This window comes from Anopheles funestus, chromosome 2RL (assembly GCF_943734845.2).
Source record: "Anopheles funestus chromosome 2RL, idAnoFuneDA-416_04, whole genome shotgun sequence".
NCBI lineage: Eukaryota > Metazoa > Arthropoda > Insecta > Diptera > Culicidae > Anopheles > Anopheles funestus.
Window position 1 is genome coordinate 30305619 of NC_064598.1, and position 18912 is coordinate 30324530.

An 18912-nucleotide genomic window follows, 5' to 3' on the forward strand; every position below is an offset into this window, starting at 1 on the left:
TGAGATTTTTTTTTCTCCTCCTTCATCAGCTTTAATGATAATGGATGATTCATTTATCAACAGCTTTATTGCATCTGACTCTGGAGGGTATCGTACGGTGATAAATATTATTGATCTCTGACGCAAAATGGTCGGCAACTTCATACGTTACCTACTTTTCCATTCGTATTCTTGGGACTAGAATTCTAGGATTCTAGGAATTTGTTCTTGCGGGACAGCTCTAGAAGGACGAGATCTTTTTTGTAAATTTCTGCATCTAGTGGAGGCCCCTTCTTTTGTCTCCAGCACAGAGTATTAGCCACCATGAAGAAGAAATAAAGGTCTGGACAGTAAAAATATCGAATATATTGCTTATAAAATTATATTACAGGTAGCAACGTAGTAAACCTTCGATCTAGCATATGAAAAGTCTAAGTGAAAAATGAAAGTGGATTTAATTTCCATTTACAATTCCAGCTTTCCAAGAACTAATGAAGCGAATGTATCTACATAGATTGTATTCTCTTACTTATTTTATATCTGTCCAGTGGAAGTATCTCCACCTACTCCTGATCTAGAAACGAAAGAGGCTAATCAAAGTCTCTCAAAACTTGCAACAAACTCCTGATCTACAGCAGTAATGTTGTACAACTTTGTACATAAACTTCTGCCAACCTTCAGCTTAGGAAATACTGGGTGCAATGGCGTGCCGTGAAGGATGTGTAGGTGAAGTTGTTCGCCTAATACCTTTGCGATAGAAAAATTTGCCCCAGCTGCCGAATGAAATACCATTTCCACTGAGGTGTAAACGGGATCAGCATGCCAATCAATGCTTGAACATGATCCAGCTTGATCATTTCAACTGTCAAGCATGATCTCAACCTGTCCACCTATCGCCTGGCAGGAGGAATTCCTATCACACATATCCCGTGTGTCGCACAATCAACATTTCAAAAATTCGCTAATTATAACCGATAGCTACGCTTCACTGTACAGCGACACACGTTTGCTCCACCCGCTTATGTCAAGCTCGGGACAGAATGAGACTGTTATTAGAATACTGAAAATCTCACAAAACCTCAGATGAAGCCTCGTCAAGCGTGGCACGAAGTCGCGAGAAAAACCTGCTGGAAAAAAGACCCAGCCACTTCAGATAACCAGGCCCTCCCCCCCGTTATGTGCAGGCCAAAAGACGAAGCTCGTCGTCGAAAGCTCCATCGCTCCGGACTCCGAGAATCATTTGCAGCCACCATCGCCACCACCGAAGGTTTCCACTCACTGTCCACTGTGCTCCTTGGTAGTAAGCAAACGCTCTTACCCTCCTTTGCGCCAACCATTAAGTTCCTTTCATCCCTACCATCGGAGCGTCAGCATCGGTTTTTGCACCGATGCTCGGGTCCCGAGCAAAACACCGCAGCAGCACCGTAGCACGAAACCACGAACCAGCGCACGCTCAGCGATCTCGGCAGCGGTTGGGGCCAGTGGCCCGGGTGGCCGTATAAAAGCAATATGGAGCCGTTTTCAGTCAATTAGTTTGTTTCGAAAACTAGCCACAGCAGCACGCACCGCACCGTGAGCTGGTGTCCTTTTTTCGTGCCGCACGAACAGCCCCAAAGTCTGCGAGTGGTGTGAACATCCCCAACAAGCACCTCGCCCCAATAGACGCATCCCTTTTTGTTTGCCGGATTTGTGATTGGGTCCACTATCAGACGTGTGTAGAAGTGTTCGTGCCTAACGAAAGGAACAAAAAACAAATTGCACCGAAAAAATAGCGAAGGAAAAACATTCAGCAGCGAATGTTTGCCGCGAAAAGCTCCGGGCAATAATAGCAAGAGACATCATCGTAGTGAAATATATTTTGTGAAAAAGTGATTTCTCGCTACAAGTGTGCGTGATCAGTTTTCGTGATTTGCAAAAGACGAAGAACATTGGTGCGGACAAGTGACGACTGTTGCAAGTGTGCTCTCGACACAAACCAGGAATCAGTGGAAAAGGAAAACTTCATGTAAGCTATATAGTGTCCTTTTTGTATTGGAAAAAATAGCATTTACTTAACTAAACTTGGCATTGAATCGCTAGTGCGGTTTAAGGAAAATAAATAATTGTGTGTCGAAACAGGTGTTTCAATCACTGCTTTTTGATAGCAGTAAAATAATCGAAAGTAAAACATGTTCAACATTCGCAAGTTTTGAAGCTAAATGTCAGAACTAAGCCACTTTTAGTAATATATTCTAAATGGAATTTATGATTGTGTAAAAAATTGCAATATTTGTGTAGTGTTTGTAGTAATCAGAAATGCTTCCGATGCTTCATACTTCAAGCGGAATATATTAATTATTATTATTTGTATAAATTTGAGCAAAATCATAATTAAGCCAGCAATCATTCAGATGCCGCAATTTACTTTCATATATGTACGTTTTAGTAATACAAAACATAAACTTAAATAACAACACAAAATCCAATACTAAAGCAACCTCACGCCAAGCATGAGAGGACTTTAACTTTAAGCAACATGTTGTGCTTCGTAATGTTTTTTTTTCCCTCCCAAAACGATCAGTGACAACGGCACCGTGCAGCATCGTGCATCAAAAACCACACCACAACGACCGAATAATTTGCTGTATTTTGCACAGAACAAGTTGTTTACCGATACATGCGTCACTCTTCTCACGCACCCCGTACCGACCGAGTGCATTCGACACAGTCGAGTCGAGTTGCGATGTGTTGAAAGTTTTTGCGCAAACAACACAACCAGCCCCACCATATCGAAGTACCGATCGTCCACCAAGATCTCAATCAGGCTTGTATTTTGAATTTCAAAGCATTTTTTAATTGTTTAATAATCGATGAGCCGGTGTACGGTGATGTGGCAGTGATCGTAACGCCACTGGTCCGCACGCGCCACACCGATGGCAATGTACGCGTGCGTAACTGCGCAATGCGCGTGCCCCGTTCAGGAAGATCGCGTGCCAACGGAAAGAACAACTTCCTTTCCATTCGTAACATTCGTATTCTAACACCAGCTATGCGTTATTGGAATTTAGAGGCAAAAAAACACACACACACACCAAAGGGGCGATGGAGGCGCCTTTTGCATGCTTCGCAAAGGTCTCATCTCTCAAAACATGAGCGCTACAATAATGGAAAAAAACACCACCTCACGAATGCAGCAACGAACGTAGGAACTGAATTCCTTACCGGTGCGATGAGCGTTGCGTGTAGAACGTTATGCTCCGGTTTTTACCCTTACGATCGGTGCGGAATCTGCGGAATGTTTTGTTTCCGCTTGAAGGTAATACGGAGAATGGTTGTAAAGCTTGTCCGTGCAGGAGATAATGTAAAGCTACACAGCACAGGGCAAAAAAAAACACGCCGAGAGTGGAAGCTGTGTGATCCTTGTTGGCGAGGCTCGAGCTTATTATGGTTCCACATACCGGTCCAGGGCCAACTAACTGGATGGCTGACGCAACAATTGCATCCTATTGCAGGTACCACGGGGTGCCTAGAATCCGCCTACGTTGCACGGGAACGATCCAAGTTCGTTTATGTGCAACAACGACGATACTTTATGTTTGCTTCTTCCCCATGGGGTCATCGACGGTTTGGTTTGGTTTTGCAGTCACGCAGTGCAGTTTAAATTCCCATCGTTTGCCCCCGTGCCGCAAACCGGGGAACGTTTAAATCGCATAAAAAATCCAGAAAGAAAAGCTGTAACTTTATCGCATTGATATCTCTTTATTGCCGACTGCCGCTGCTAAATTGTCTTCGATCAAAAGATTTGCATCACGGGATGTTGAGAAGCGCGCAAACGCGATCTTTGCCTTCTATTATTCATCCATGGGGTAAGATCGTTCACTCACTTCCGCCTGGGACACCTCAACCGATCGGTAGGTCAGTGTGAGACACCTAGGAAGGTATGGAAGCGGGGGATACCAGCTCAGCTAATTGAATGTAGTAGGGTCAGGTCAGTTGAGTTTACCCTGTGCGCCCTCGGATTCCCTTCGTTTCCAAGTGACCCTTTCAATCCGTTTGTGATCCGCGATCGACAACGAATAGAACCGCGACGTTATGTGTGTTTAGCTACTGTGTTTCGCCTCTCTACCATCATCCCCACTCGCACCAATTATTTCCCTGAGAACTTGATGTGCGCGAATCTAGACGGGCGAAATTGCGCCACTAGCATCTAACGCTTTCACTTGCACTTAGAACTTCAACGAGTGTGGATCTTTATCGTCGTTCACTCGGTCATACTAGGCTAGAAGCATCATCATCATCGCGGTTTAGTCATTCAACCATCAAGGTGTATAAATATTTCGATCGGAATAGTTCATTTTAGTATCGTCGGTGTGATCTGGCATCGATGCAATAGAAGTAACGCCACACAAACACAGACAGGTGAGTACAACCTGTGGACAAATTGTGTAACGTGTAAACACTTACCGATCAGTGACACTTGGGCGCATCAGAAGATATGCCACTCTCAACATAACCACACAAATGTGACGAGTGAAGTGACAACATTCCATGTACGTGTCTGTGTTTAAATTTGCTTCTTTGGCGTAGTTTACTACATACTGCGAGGAACAAAAGTGGCCAGTCAAGCATCACGGAACGCCTGCTTAGAACGCAAGTGCTCTTGACCGGCATCAATTTCACTTTATTCCAATCAAAGGCATTCAACGTCGATCGGTTGCCGTCCCGGGCACATCAGCGAATGTTGTGAGCGAATGTCTAAGAAGACCGTGCGGCACAAAACGCGATCCACTGAGGCGGGGGGTTGTTGAAGTTTGCGAAGCTGCCGGGACCACAATGTGTCTGTTCCATCATCCTGAGCGAGTCGGTTAAGCGGTTTTGTCACAACGTATCGTAACAAAAAGCATTCCACCGAACATTGTGCTTTATCGATCGCCGGTCGATCGGGTAGGAACCCTGGGACGTGGAAAATAAAACGCTCTTAAGTTTTTCTTTTTCTGTTCCCCGTTCTACATGGTCCTCGTTCCCCGTGTTGAGACCATGAACCATTCTGCGCGCTCACCCAAGTCTCGCAAACCCGGGATGTACGAGTGCACCGTGATTAATGTGTGAAGCTGCGGCACAATGAATGGACAAGACTGATAATTTATTGAAGGGTTTTCCGCAAATCACCGCCAGCGCTAGTGTGCGGTGGCCACCAGTTGCCAGGAAACAGGAACGGATGTCGCGTGTAAGCGTTGCAAAAAAAAGAGTGTGTAATTAAAACCTAATTGAACGCTTCTCAATAAACGGCTGTAACTGGTGTAGCTGGGTTGCGTAAACAAGTGCACCAGTAAGTGTAGGGGGGGGGGGGGACAAAAACGACTAGAAGAACGTTACACAGTCTTTCGTACGGAACCGTATCGTTCGATTTGATCGTAAGCGCATTTAAGTCCACGTCAGTAACGTTCAGTAATCGAATCTTATCTTACTGTAATCTATCAGTAATTTGTAACAAATTTCTTACCAATTTAACATCAATTCTTCACACATGGACTCTCTAGACAAAGAACATGTGTTAAACAAAGCTTCCGAGAAAAACCAGCTTCAGAACGATCGTACAAGAATCGCTTAAAACTGTGCGCCAAACATGCACCACATGATCGCAGTGAAGGGGAACACCGACAAGCAGAAAAAAAAGTTCTTAAAAAAGTTTGTTAAAATACGACATACGACGACGAGATATCAACTATTCTACGATCACGCTCCATAGCTTTTGGTGTCGTGGGGTAAAGTTGGATCGTTCTCTTTATTTTATAACCCTAAATATTTAGGCAGAATTCAGCAGATCGTATGATATACTCCGCTTCCGTCATTAGTAATCTAAAAACAACGATCATGGAGTGTGATCTTGCCGACACGGAAAAGTGCGAAGTAGAAATCTTGCACCTTGCACCACCATTAACAGTGATTTGATGTATTTTCGACGTTAAAATGGTAACAAATATTGAAGACATAAACCCTTGATCGCCACTTGAGATTCGTACATCTGGCGTGTCCTTGTCACTTTTCTCAAAAATATCTTTCGATCAAGATTCGACACGCACTTATTTCAATGCTACACTACATAGTAGAGTGCTTCGAGTAAGAGCACAGCAGCAGTTGATCTATGAGCTGTGACCTGTCACCTTATAAATCAAAGTAAATTAGTGTATTGAACAACTCCATTCGAACAATTTTGGATGCAAACGGAGCAACGATTCGTTACGTTCCTCGGCTCTACCGAGAATGTGAAAGGCATCAGCGCCAGATCGTTGTCATATACATCTTTCTACGGGGAAGGACGGAATAACCCAGATTCCTCATGCACACACCCAATATACCACCACCGGAAATACCGCGGTCGGATGCTCAGGAAAAAATCACCCACCAATCCCGATACAATCTGTTGTTGTTGACACCAATGGGGTAGGAAGGGTTACACTTATTCTCACAGCATGAGAAATCACACGCGTCATCGCATATGCAAATACAGTTGCTGGAAATGGTGGTAAAAGAATACGATCGGTTATTCCCCGTCGTCCCCGTGTGACTAATGACCAGATGAGGTGGTGTTGTGTATGCAGAAAACGTTCCTGTGATCGATGTTTCCTCAAATCCCCACGTATTACTGCTTGAAGTTAGCACGTGCTACAGGTTCTGACCTATCGAACTATTTGCATGCAACATTCACCCTGCATTCTGTGAACACCCCATAGTCATAGCACAGCTGATCGAGCTTCAAGTTCAAGGGATTTAAAAAAAAACACCCCATTCAAGTGATTTGATTAATTGAATATTTGTTTTTTGCCTGTAACATGATCGCTCTATTGCGGGTTTCGGTCTGTTCGAAGTGCTGTTCTACAACTGCATATACTCAACAACAATAAACCGAGCGAAACTTTCCCAGCTGTTGGCGTGAAACTTCCCCAGTTAGCTTGGAAAAGACCGATTGAATAATTAAATTCCACTGACGATTGCACGTTGCACTTTGCGCTACAAATACACATAACCATTCCGCAATACACTAGCCGGAGAAGTCGAGCTCGCATCGATACATACGATACGATCGCCCGCACGATGACGAATGTTGCATAATTTATCAATCAATTAATTTATGCTAAGCTGCCCTGTGTGGATGACTGTTTGCCGAACGATTCTTACTGATGTTTATCATATGCGCCCATATGCGATGCGTATGGCTTGTAATGTGTAATTAGCTATTGTTTTTGGTGAGCCATTTCCGCATCAGAACCTTTTTTCTCACCCTTCTCCGGTCAGTCATTCGTTCCGTCTCCAGAACGGACCGGGTAGGTGTTAATATTAGTTCAATATTTGTACAAAATCCATTAACAGAACTTTGCCCTTTTGCTCCGCACACTTTGGAGCGGGGCTAAGCAAAACAAATTAGATGAAGATGTTAGTGGGTAATTGTTTCCGACCAACGCCGTTCGTTCGTTTCCATTTGTGCGTCATGCGCTGCACTCCACACCTTAGCGCAATTAAATCATTAGATGGTTGTTAAAAGTAATGCTCGCAGTAACTAATTAACATGTTATTAGTAGCACCGATACCGCACATAAGACAATCCTTCCTACTCGTTTCGATGGGGGCCAACGGGTACCGGAGGTGTGACCAATTGGAGAACCAAAGCTCGTAAATAAGTTTCCAAACAAGACCACAAAACGAAGCTTAAGTGGACAACAGAATTAAAAAAAAAACATTATTTATATACAGCCTTTTACCACCCTAGGGCCGAACAAGGTGAATAACCGTCCATCATGGGCTTTAAGTTCAACTGGCACGCGACAAAGCGACATATGTCTTTATCCGCAAGATGAACGATCTTAAATTAGAGCAGACAGCCAAACCTGGGATTGCTTTCTGTGTGAATGCCAAGGTCAGCCCACGGTTATGTCCTTCCGAGAGGGGTGTTTTTTTTTCATTTTGAAAGTTGTATCCCGACGTATCGGATTTCGCACCCGATATGCGTAGGTAACCAAGGTCCCTACCGCATCATCGAACCAGGAAAGGGTCGGCACGCTCAACAAAACTTTGACAGCTTGTCATAGATGCTTATATCACCGTCACCGCGGTGACAGGAGGAATTCAAATTTTTTCCTACCTCAAACTGGACTTCCTTTCCCTGTTTCGCACTTCCTAATGCCGGACTCGATCGTACCCTTTTGAGCTCGTTGGTATGTATCTTTGGATCAAACAACACAACGGCACCGAATGTGTCGGTTGATCGCATGCGTATCCGGACCGGAATGCTTCAAGGACTTAAACGATGCGTTAGCCACACGTGCCCAGCGAGGATTATTTTTTCGCATATCGGTAACGTTGCTGTCCAGCTTATGGAAAGATCGAGAACAAACAATCCTGATTGGAAGTCGTGTAAATTATAGCAAAAACTAAAAGGAACAACTATTTCGCAAAAAAACCCTCCGGCGAAGCCACGCGTTCACTTCACGGTGAAAAATGAATAATTCATCGATCATAACACCATAATTGATTTATTTCTGCGCGATGTTGATCCATGCTAGTAAATGATTGGCATAGTGGAAAGGCACGACCATTAGCCTGGACACTGTTCTTTCATGTTGCGAGCGCTGCTTTTTGGGCTCAAGATCAAAATCGGTATGTTTTTTTATTGACTGAGGATGTCGTAATAATTTTAATAGCTACTAGTCTTCAAGCAGGTTCTGATGGATATAAGTGTATTCTTCTGTTTTGCTTGATGTCTTGCGTGACTGACCATCGATGTGTCTTGGCTATAAGGATCATGTTGTACATCACTTTTTTAACACCTACACATCTCAAATAAATTTAATAGAGTTAACCTAATTTTTTATACCAACACTGAGGCTAAGTAAAAAGCTTCCAAACTTGCAACCATTTTCACCGACGGCATGGAACAAAAAGGCACGCGCATGCTCGATAGTCACCAAACAAATCGTTCAAACCAAAAAGGTACTTGCGTGGCAGGTGGTTTGATCGCAATTTTTCAATAAAGCAATTGAAACCAATTTCCAAATTCGTTTCTACGTGCCTGCAGCATCGGGGCCTATTTCTTGCGCCGCGCTAATTGAATTACCTCCAAATTGGACCATGCCGCCACCGGTACTTATGGACACTCTCTGCATCTAGAACAAAAACGTACCAGCCACTCGGTACACAAAGTAGCTGTGAAAAGCAAAACCTTGCCATGTCCTCGGCCACATATGCACACAAATGTAGGCGAACGAACCGATCATCCTTTGGTTCACAGTGCCGTTCGACTCCGGGGGGTTTTGAACGCACGATCCGCTCTTCCTAATTACGAAACAGCCTATTTGATGCTGGCCACCCATTTGTACGTGTGTGTGTGTGTGTGTGTCTGTGTTTGTTTACGTGTTATACCATTTGAGACCCCTTGTTGATTCACTTGTTTGCATACGATGTGATCAAGTCAGACGAACGCAAACAATTGTTAATTAAAATTTCCTGCCATTATTTGCAAACGGAGATGGATTGAATTGGAGGGAGCTGCTAGCCCCTACCCTCTAGTACCATTCGTATTATTGGGTAGAATTAATTCGAAATTTGCAATGATTTTGTTTCCACGGTCGTAACCATTGCGTTCATTGTGCAACTTCAATTTAGTTAAATTAGAAGATGATTTAATTAGAACATATATACGCTAAAAATGTACCCAAATGAAGGAGGATAATAATAGCAAATGTATGCAATGAAATTGGCTATAATTTGTTCATTGAAACGTCAATCAGTCGGCGCGTATGGGGATTGCCATAGATATGCTAGGATTTACCTACGTAATTAAATGTTTGTGCTGTAATACGAATTGCATTTTACAGCTGGAAACTACACCCAAGAAAGTTGTTATTGGAATGCCAGGAAATGGTTGGTTATTAGAATGTTTCCAAATTTTTTGTCTCCTTCTAAGTCTTGAATTACAAACTTGAGCATACTGGTCATATGATGGCTCGTTGAATCAATTTTATAACCATTTTGCCATGTCCTTGCCAGTTGGAGGCGATCCAGATCAGATTCCAATTGAATTGCCTCAATGTATTAGATCGAAAGTGGAGATCACCACTAGTAAACTAAGCATTTTATTGCTTATATTGCATAAATTCTGTTCAATTAGGCAAACTAAGTTTGATTCTACCAAGTACATAACTCCTACCATAACTCATCGCAGGACTAGGGCAATCCCAACTATACAAATAAAAGCATTTTATTGCATTTTTTCCAACGGCTATGATGCACGCTGGAGCAATAATCTGGAGTATGGTCTAAAAATATTCGCTCCAAAACCTGTTCCTGAAAACCTTGAACGCATGGGATGACCCGTAGCGATGAACGGGAAGCTTGTGTTTACAGTAGTGTATCTTAAAATAGTGAAGTTCCGGAAATAGTCGCAGACGACTTCACACGGTTCCTGCCGACCGGACAAGGACACCGTGCTGGAGCGTGCTATTCCAAAAATAACTCTCACAAACAGGACTGGCCATGCAACGCACACGTAACCGGCCTAGCCCCCGACACCCGGATTTGGGATGCAGCAGCAGTACAAGGTGGATAATGTCCTTCGAATCGCCTTCCGTGCTGTGGCGGTACCGGGTACCGAGAATGTACGGATTTTTACAGCAAAGTTGCATATTGATCGATGCAGTTACCAGATTAACGATCGTCCTTTCTCGAACCATCCACACTCGATGTCGCATTTATGGTGAAGGTTTAACGCGACTACCAAACAATTAAACGGCTACCGATCGATTTGCAAGTACTAAAGAGCACTATATTCTCAGTGTTTCTAAAGCCATTACTTCGGGACAGCCATTCTTAAAGCTTACACACTTCCATCACACACGCAGCAGAAGTAGTACCGGAAGTGATGCTAAGTTGCTTGCTTTTAGCGCAACCATCTATATCATCTTGAGTTGTGGGCAAAACCAACGACTAGTATACTTCTGTAAGCAATAGCTTTAATTTTTGTGCAATAATTGTCAAACCACTTCAAGGATACAGTGGAGAACGGAATACAGTCAAATTAGTCAGGGTACACACTAGAAAGGAATCTCGAGATCAAGATTGTGGAGGAAAAACAACGCTATTCATCTTCAAGAATAAATCTGCACTACATTGTGAAGGTCGTGACGTGCTGGGAGACTTAAATCGATGAACCAGAAGCGAACCCTCTGATTTTAATAAGCTCGTGCAAGCATTAAGTATTATTTGTTGTTAAGTATTAATACTGTCGTACATGAGTGACTACCGTAAGAACAACCATGCAGTATTGTAAAGTTGCATACTTCCTAGATCTTTTTTTTTCCGCGCACCACCGGTGCCCTTGTATTTCAATGCAAGGAAAAGTTATTAACCAAAAAGGCAACACGCACCCAGACGCGTGCGGCGTAAACCAATTTGAACCCCTGAATGGAGGGTGTGTTATGTGTGTACCCTTTTGCTGTTTTGTTTTTGTACCAACCGGCACCGCCGAAGATCGGCAACCGTCCGTTTAGTGGCCTTCGCGTCCTTGAATCATGAGACGGATCGTCACTTTCAAGTTCGCACACACGCTACAATCCCGCCCAGATAAATTCGACTGTCCGAACGCATGGCCGTCGGCAGCACAGACATGGTGGAAAGGAAAATGGAATTGGGCACCAATCCCTCCATATCGTTGGGCATCCTACAAGCGCACAAATAGATAAATTAATGAAAATTGCAACCACACTTAAGCTTTACGCACTTAAGCCAACATTCACTCGATCAGGCAGATTTGCGATCGTCTAGTTTAGGTGTAAAGGAACAGTAAAACCTGAACACTATATAAATAACCGGTGTATACCTGATCGGTAAAGAAGTCCGCAAACAATCGAGAAGAGGTGGCTTAAGTATGACAATAACAACAGCAAAAAATACTATCGCCTCACCAAACCTGACATAAGCCGTGCGCCATAAGTTGCCTTGAGGGGTTCTCTGCACTACATCAAAACGGTGGCAGCCGATGGTGCCGAAAGTGTATCACTTCCATCGCTGTTATGGCGCGTGCCGAAGCCGAATGAGGAAAATAAATCGAAAAACGGATTTACCTTATTATTGCTGCGGACGGTGCACGGACGCTACTTCCCACCGGTATTCGTGACCGGACATTGGTGAACCACAGTCGCCGAGCAGCTTGTGAACCAGTTGCTGGCACGCGCAACGAATAAAATTATCGATTAATTTAAACGTTACTATTGCAGTCAGCAGCATACTATTTGATGTGGGGGACAGGCGCGTTAAGACGATTGAAATATTAACCTTTACAACGCGATCGAGCGGTATCGAGAAGAAATGATCGTTGCGTTGCATAATGGTAGCACTGTGTGACACTTTGATACACTTCTGTTAATCGATTCCAATCAATGTTTAGTATTGCCTATTAACACCGTTTATTGGCCGTGGCTTATCATGGCAGAAAAAAAGCTTCTTTTTGTCGTCGTTGGCCCCAATGTATACCGAGTTCCTTTGAGATGTAATTTAGATTCACTAGTAACCTTGTTCCGCTTCTCATTGTCGTTTTGTTTTTTTTCTGTTTTGTCTTCTATTCCATATTAACCATTACAGCAAAAACCCGTGCCGGAAAAAGAAGAAAGCGTACATTTATTTGTCTGTGTGATCCAACGGAACGACGGCCGTCACTGTACAGCTTCAAATCATCCCATCGAGTCGGAGCAGTAAGCACCACAGCCAACCAGCACCATGGGTACCTTGCCGCAGCTGGCCGTAGTCAAGGGAAAACTGTGTCCCCTGCAGCCGACCTTACTGCATCGCACCTTTGAATCGAACGTTGACAAATTCTGTGGCACCGATACGGCACTCATCTACAACGGTAGGTACAGACAATGGTTGGTGCCGGATTGAGCCTTCAACAGTATGAACTTCAATTTAGACCGAAACGTCCACCATCCGATCGATGTCACCGTGGTTGGTTGCCTTTGGGTGCCACTTTCCCTTCTTCGCAGTTCACCTTCTGCCGAGCGTGAAGGATTGGTTCCGAGTTGTGGTTGGACATTGTTTGATGTTTAATTAAAAATTTGCGATTTGATTGATTAAGATTGATTCTTGGCCAGCTAAATATCCACACAACAATCTATCAGGAGTTTCGTAAAAATTTAAGAGAAGTGTTCATCTGAAGATTATGATTTTTTTTTGACAAAAGGCCGTCCCAAAGTAAATCATTTTTTTTATCTGGAAAGCAAAACGTGTATCGCGCCTTTAAATCTTTCCCCAATACCACAATAAAAAATGTTTAGGTTCTTTAATCCTTTCAATCGACTCAATCAATCAGTAGGGTAGACAAATGGTTACATATACATAAATTATGTGCATACGAATTTAATTACCAGCTTATGCCTTCAACCTTGGAAGCTTTTGCGATCTCCATACAATCTCGTTCTACCACACTGTCTAGGTCAGATGTGACCGAATTTACAGCATCTAGTACAAACTTAAAAGTACCAATATCAAGCGTGCCGTACTGACAGCTTTTCTTCTATGCCGCTTAATGTATTCCTTTCACTGGCTAATTAACTGCCTTAAGATGCTGGTGACCGACCAGTCACCGGCAGGTCACTGTTCTTCATGCATTATCTAGCAGCTTGCCGCCATCCACCTCTTGGACGGTGCTGACGGAGTGTGACATTTAGCGAACCAAAACCGGCCAAACAAGCCTCGAGAGACCCACCAGCAGTAGCCAAATCCGACCGCAACGAAAATGATACGACACTGAAACAAGCAATAAAACGGCCAGCCTCATCCACGGAATATCATCCTCCCGCCACACTAAAAACGTGCGGACCATGAATTCTAGTTCAAGGTCAAGAAAAGCGAGCTCCCTTTTGCGAGCAAACGGTGCGGCAATCACTGCACCGGCCACCGACCGTTTTCACCCGCTTGCGAAGCTTCGTTTTCAGCGGAGTTTCCTTCGAGTCACGCGCTGACCGTGAGCCACTGCTGGTGGTGGTGTTTCTTGTTTTTATCCGTCATTTCGTTTTTCCTTCTCGCGTTTCCACGCTTCTTGCCCGACTGGTAACGGTGGTGGTGGGCATGGTGCTGGACGATCGCGCGAAGATCATACACACTGGTGCGGTTACCCAATATTTGCCTCCACCAATGGTACCACCGTTCGACGACCGATCGATCGAGTATGGCCCACAGCAGCAGCACCAGCAGCGGCCAGGTATCGCTACAAGCCGGTTACAAGTGGGAACGGTCTATACGCCGCACTCAAGTGCAATTTCGAAGGGTTAGTCGACCCGGCGGTTCACCACACCACTAATCCAGGGCCATGTTTCGTGTCGGCATTAGAAGACTCCCCGCCCCTCGTGCGCAAAAAAAACCTATCCGAACGGGTCTTGGGTGATCGCACTTGCACAACACTTGCTGTACTTTTTGCGCACTGCTTTGCGCAATTCCCTCATCGCTACAATCATTAACTTTCGGACAGACAGGTGGCTATGCGGTGGTCAGGCTCTGTGCAGCGGTTGCGGCATTCGGTGGCAAGCCAAAGTTAAACCTTCTCCTGCAAACGGCCAACGTTAAACAAGACCATCATAAACCCCTGTGTGCCGTAGTTACCTAGATCGGCTGTGGTCTTGGGTCGGACGTGAATTGAATTGAATGGAATGAAGGGTTACCTCCACAAGGGCGGTACATCCGTTTCCGATGCTATATTCCCGATTAGGACGATAGAGTAATGCATTTACCAATAAAAAAAAAGAATGGAAGAGATAGCGAGAAGGGCAAAGAACGAAGCTTCCACAAGCCGGTGTTGTAACAATGGCAAAACTTCAAGTGAACAATGCCGAGATCCAACGATATGACGCTACTACTCTGACCGACTGTCCTTTTCCGTTTAGTTTACAAATGTTGACATGCAGGTTTACAAAACATCCATTAAGTAGGCTTCCCTTGACATAGCAAATGTAGTAATCTTTACGCGAACTCTTTCGATGCGTCCCTCCCCAGACGATGTACGTGGCGAAGTGCAGATCAACTATAACGTGCTCAACTCGACGTCGAACCGTTTGGCCTCGGCCATGCTGAACCGCATCAAGGATCACTTCCGTTCGCCGCCCAACACCGACGGTGACTACATCGTGGCCGTGTGCATGCATCCGACCGACCGTCTGGTAATGACACTGCTTGCGATTTGGAAGGCGGGTGCCGCCTATCTACCGATCGATCCAACCTTTCCGCCGAACCGCATTCAGCACATTTTGGGTGAAGCGAAACCGGCCCTCGTTGTGTACGACGATGACTACGATAATGCGGCCATCTTTGGCAAGACACCCGCCATCAGCTATGCCGAGCTGCGCAAACGGGCGAGCGATCTGAGCAACGCCAACATACGACCGGAAGCGATGCTCGGAAAGGGTGACTCACAGCTGGCCCTGGTACTGTACACCTCGGGCAGTACCGGAGTGCCGAAAGGTAAGTAACAACGGGTCACCTCGCATTTGATGCATCTGATGATCGCGATCGTTAATATGATGCTCGTGTTACAGGTGTTCGCCTTAACCATGAAACCATCCTGAACCGGCTCGAATGGCAGTGGAGTCGCTTCCCTTACTCTGCGACGGAGCGCATCGGCGTGTTCAAGACGGCCCTTACCTTCGTCGATTCGGTCACCGAGATATGGGGCCCATTGCTAAACGGAATGGCCATTGTGGTAGTGCCGAAGAAGATTACCAACAATCCGGAAAAGCTCGTTGAAGTGTTGGAGCGTTATCGTATCGAACGGTTGGTTCTGGTGCCGACGCTGCTCCGTTCGCTGCTGCTCTATTTGCCACTGCAACAGAAACAGCCACTGTCCGGTTCAAAACTGCTCTACTGCCTGCGCATCTGGGTGTGTTCCGGTGAACCGTTGCAGATTTCGTTGGCTCGTGAATTCTTCGATTACTTTCAGGAAGGTATGCACCAACTGTGCAACTTCTACGGCTCCACTGAAGTGATGGGTGACGTCACGTACTTCGTGTGCGAGTCAAAGAAGCAGCTGGAAGCGTACGAGAAAGTCCCAATCGGGTATCCGCTCGATAACACCACCATTTACATTATGAGCCCGGATCTTCGCCCGGTACGAACTGAGGAAATTGGTGAATTGTACGTAGCCGGATTGAATCTGGCTGAAGGGTATGTTAATGGGCGCGATCCGGATCGATTCATCGACAATCCGTTGGCGATCGATCCTTCATTCGGGAGGCTGTACAAAACCGGTGATTATGCCTCGGTCAGCAAAGGATGCGTATATTACCAGGGACGTATGGATTCGCAGATCAAGATCCGTGGCCACCGGGTGGACCTGTCGGAAGTGGAAGCGAATCTGCTTGGATTGACCGGTGTTGATAAGGGTATCGTGCTTTGCTATCATGCCGGCGAAATTGATCAGGCACTGCTTGGGTTCGTAACGTTGGAAAAGGACAGCCATTTCCAGACGGGACTGCAAGTGGAGGCAGCTCTTGGTGACAAGCTTGCGCACTATATGATGCCGCAGGTAATTCTGCTCGATAGCATTCCCTTGCTCGTAAACGGAAAAATCGATCGCCAAACGTTGCTGAAGATGTATGAAAATACCAACAATAATGGTACGTTTAGACGTTCTGCGGTGCAAATGTATGGAGTGTTCTGATGTTTTTTTTCTCTCTATCTCTCTCTACACCTCTTCTTTAGATGATACTCAGATTGAGATCGAGTATGACTATACGAATGTTCCAGCCAGTCGATTAACCGTGGCAAAGGATCTCTTCGAAACGGTCGGTCAAGTGATCGGTCGTTCGACACGGGCTAAAATTTGCTTAACTAGCAACTTCTACGAACTTGGTGGCAACTCGCTCAACTCGATCATCACCGTGACACAGCTATGTGGTAAAGGGTACCCAGTTAGTATTACCACATTCATCGGAGCAAAGAACTTGGGAGAAATTTTGGACAAAATTTGTGCCGACGAACGGGAACTGCAAAACCATCAGCTCGAATCCAATGGAAATGGAACTGTGGAAGGCGCGTTTGACTACCGTATGCAACTGACGGCATTCCCATTGGCACTCGAACACAAACATGACACCATAAAGTAAGTGTTTTGTTAAATTATTCCTATATTAAGTGGTGTTTAAGAAACATGTACTTACCTCCATAAACTTACCATTGCAGCATCATTACTTCAAGCTTCTTCGAGAAGGCAGACCTGGAACAGTGGCTTAAACCGCAGATCTACGAAACAGACTACCGGGACATCCTGGAAGACATCTGGACGGTTCTCATCGAGAAGGGGCTGAGCTTTATCGTGAAGGATGAAACTGGTCGCTCGGTAGGTGTTTCCCTGAACTTTGATGCGCACGACGAACCGGAAGTGACCGTTACCAGCAAACTGATCATTGTGTTTGAATTCTTGGAATCCGTCGAAGGACCTATCCGGTAAGTGATGTCCATGTGCTTCTGGCTGATTCTTGTCTATTCAATGCTCATAACACACCTTTTTTGGTTGTGTTAATCCACAGAGATAGTCAACTACCCACTGGCAAAAACCAGATTCTACACTCCTTCATGATGGGTACGTGTGCGGAGCTGTCCGCTCAGGAAAACATTGAGGCTATGCACTTTATGGAAAGTGAAGTGCTGAAGTTGGCTAAGCGTCGGAACTTTGCAGGAATTTTCACCACCAACACAAACCCGCTAACGCAGCAGCTCGGTTCGAACGTGTACAATTACAAAACGATGCTAGACTATCAGGTCAATCAGTTCGTCTACAGCGCGGACGGTTCGAGACCGTTCGCCGCTGCTCCAGACAGTCAACGCGCCGTAGTACACTGGAAGGACATTCGGTGTTAATATGCGGGATCCGTTTGTTTACGCTGCAAGTAAAGCAAGAACAAACAATTAAGTCTTTAATTAAGTTATTTAATTTATGAAACACGAAACGTATTATCGTACCCACGAGCGCACCAATACACACACGACACAAGATCCGGATTGCAAGTGACGGCCACCGGCGGGAGTTCAACAGCTTTCGTTGTCTAGGATCCTCACAGATACGCTAACAGCACATGTCCTAGTTTTATGCATTCGGTACGGGGCTTCCATTTCCAAATGGGACGGTTTAATACAATTCAGTGATCAGTTAACTTTAAGTGAACAGTATTTAATTTGTGGTATAGAAACAACGGAAATGATCGATTCCATGGATTGGATCGGTCGAACATTGTTTAATATACGAACAAGTGGCACAAAACAGGGTATCGAAGGTATTATAAACAAATGTGATTTAAAAACATTGCTTTGCGATGAGGAAATAATGCCCCACTGCATGTTTAGGGACAGGTTTCAACAAAACATACGAAAACAGCAACAAATTATAAAAGACACTTTACACCGCTGTACAATGAATCTATCTAGATTTTAATGAAAAGTTAATAAAAACAAACAAAAATGTGGTGCTATAAAATGGTCTATACATCGTATTTCAAGCAAACAATCTATTAGCAATTCGTTTTTCTCTAAACTGCTCACGATCGAACGCTGTCGTCTGGTGTCGATTCGAATGACATGATCAAACCAACGCGCCTGGCGGGTCAATTTCACTGTATGATAGTGAGCTCGTCATACAACTTATAGGGCGTGTCGTTATAGCTGCTCTTCCATAGTTATTCCACACATACGGCGCCAAAAATCCTTCTGAGCATCTTCCTCTTGGACGCGGATAATAGGGTACGGCCAGATTTGAGGACAAAGTCCATGTCTCAGAGGCGTATGTGAACTATATATATTCTTTATAATCCCACCATGGATTGTCTTTCGTGCTGTTCATTATTATTAAACTGGTTTTTGCAGTGATGCAAAGTTGACGTATTGCTTGATGGTTTGTGGAATTCTACGAACACACAAATATGT

The 18912-nt window shown here is 44.7% G+C and overlaps 1 protein-coding gene across 2 annotated transcripts; it reads left to right on the forward strand.

Annotated features, from left to right (window-relative positions):
- Window positions 1-1455: 1455 nt before the first annotated feature.
- On the forward strand, window positions 1456-18466 carry LOC125765777 (mycosubtilin synthase subunit C). 2 transcript variants are annotated; one of them, XM_049431239.1, is made up of 7 exons: window positions 1456-1984; window positions 12592-12856; window positions 14995-15459; window positions 15534-16610; window positions 16696-17095; window positions 17176-17439; window positions 17523-18466. In XM_049431239.1, exons 2-7 carry the CDS (start codon window positions 12727-12729, stop codon window positions 17851-17853), a joined length of 2667 nt encoding a protein of 888 aa, XP_049287196.1. In that variant the 5' UTR covers window positions 1456-1984; window positions 12592-12726; the 3' UTR covers window positions 17854-18466. The 2 variants fall into 2 exon arrangements, with proteins under 2 accessions (XP_049287196.1, XP_049287197.1); XM_049431240.1 differs by lacking the exon at window positions 1456-1984 and adding an exon at window positions 3535-4377.
- Window positions 18467-18912: the final 446 nt, after the last annotated feature.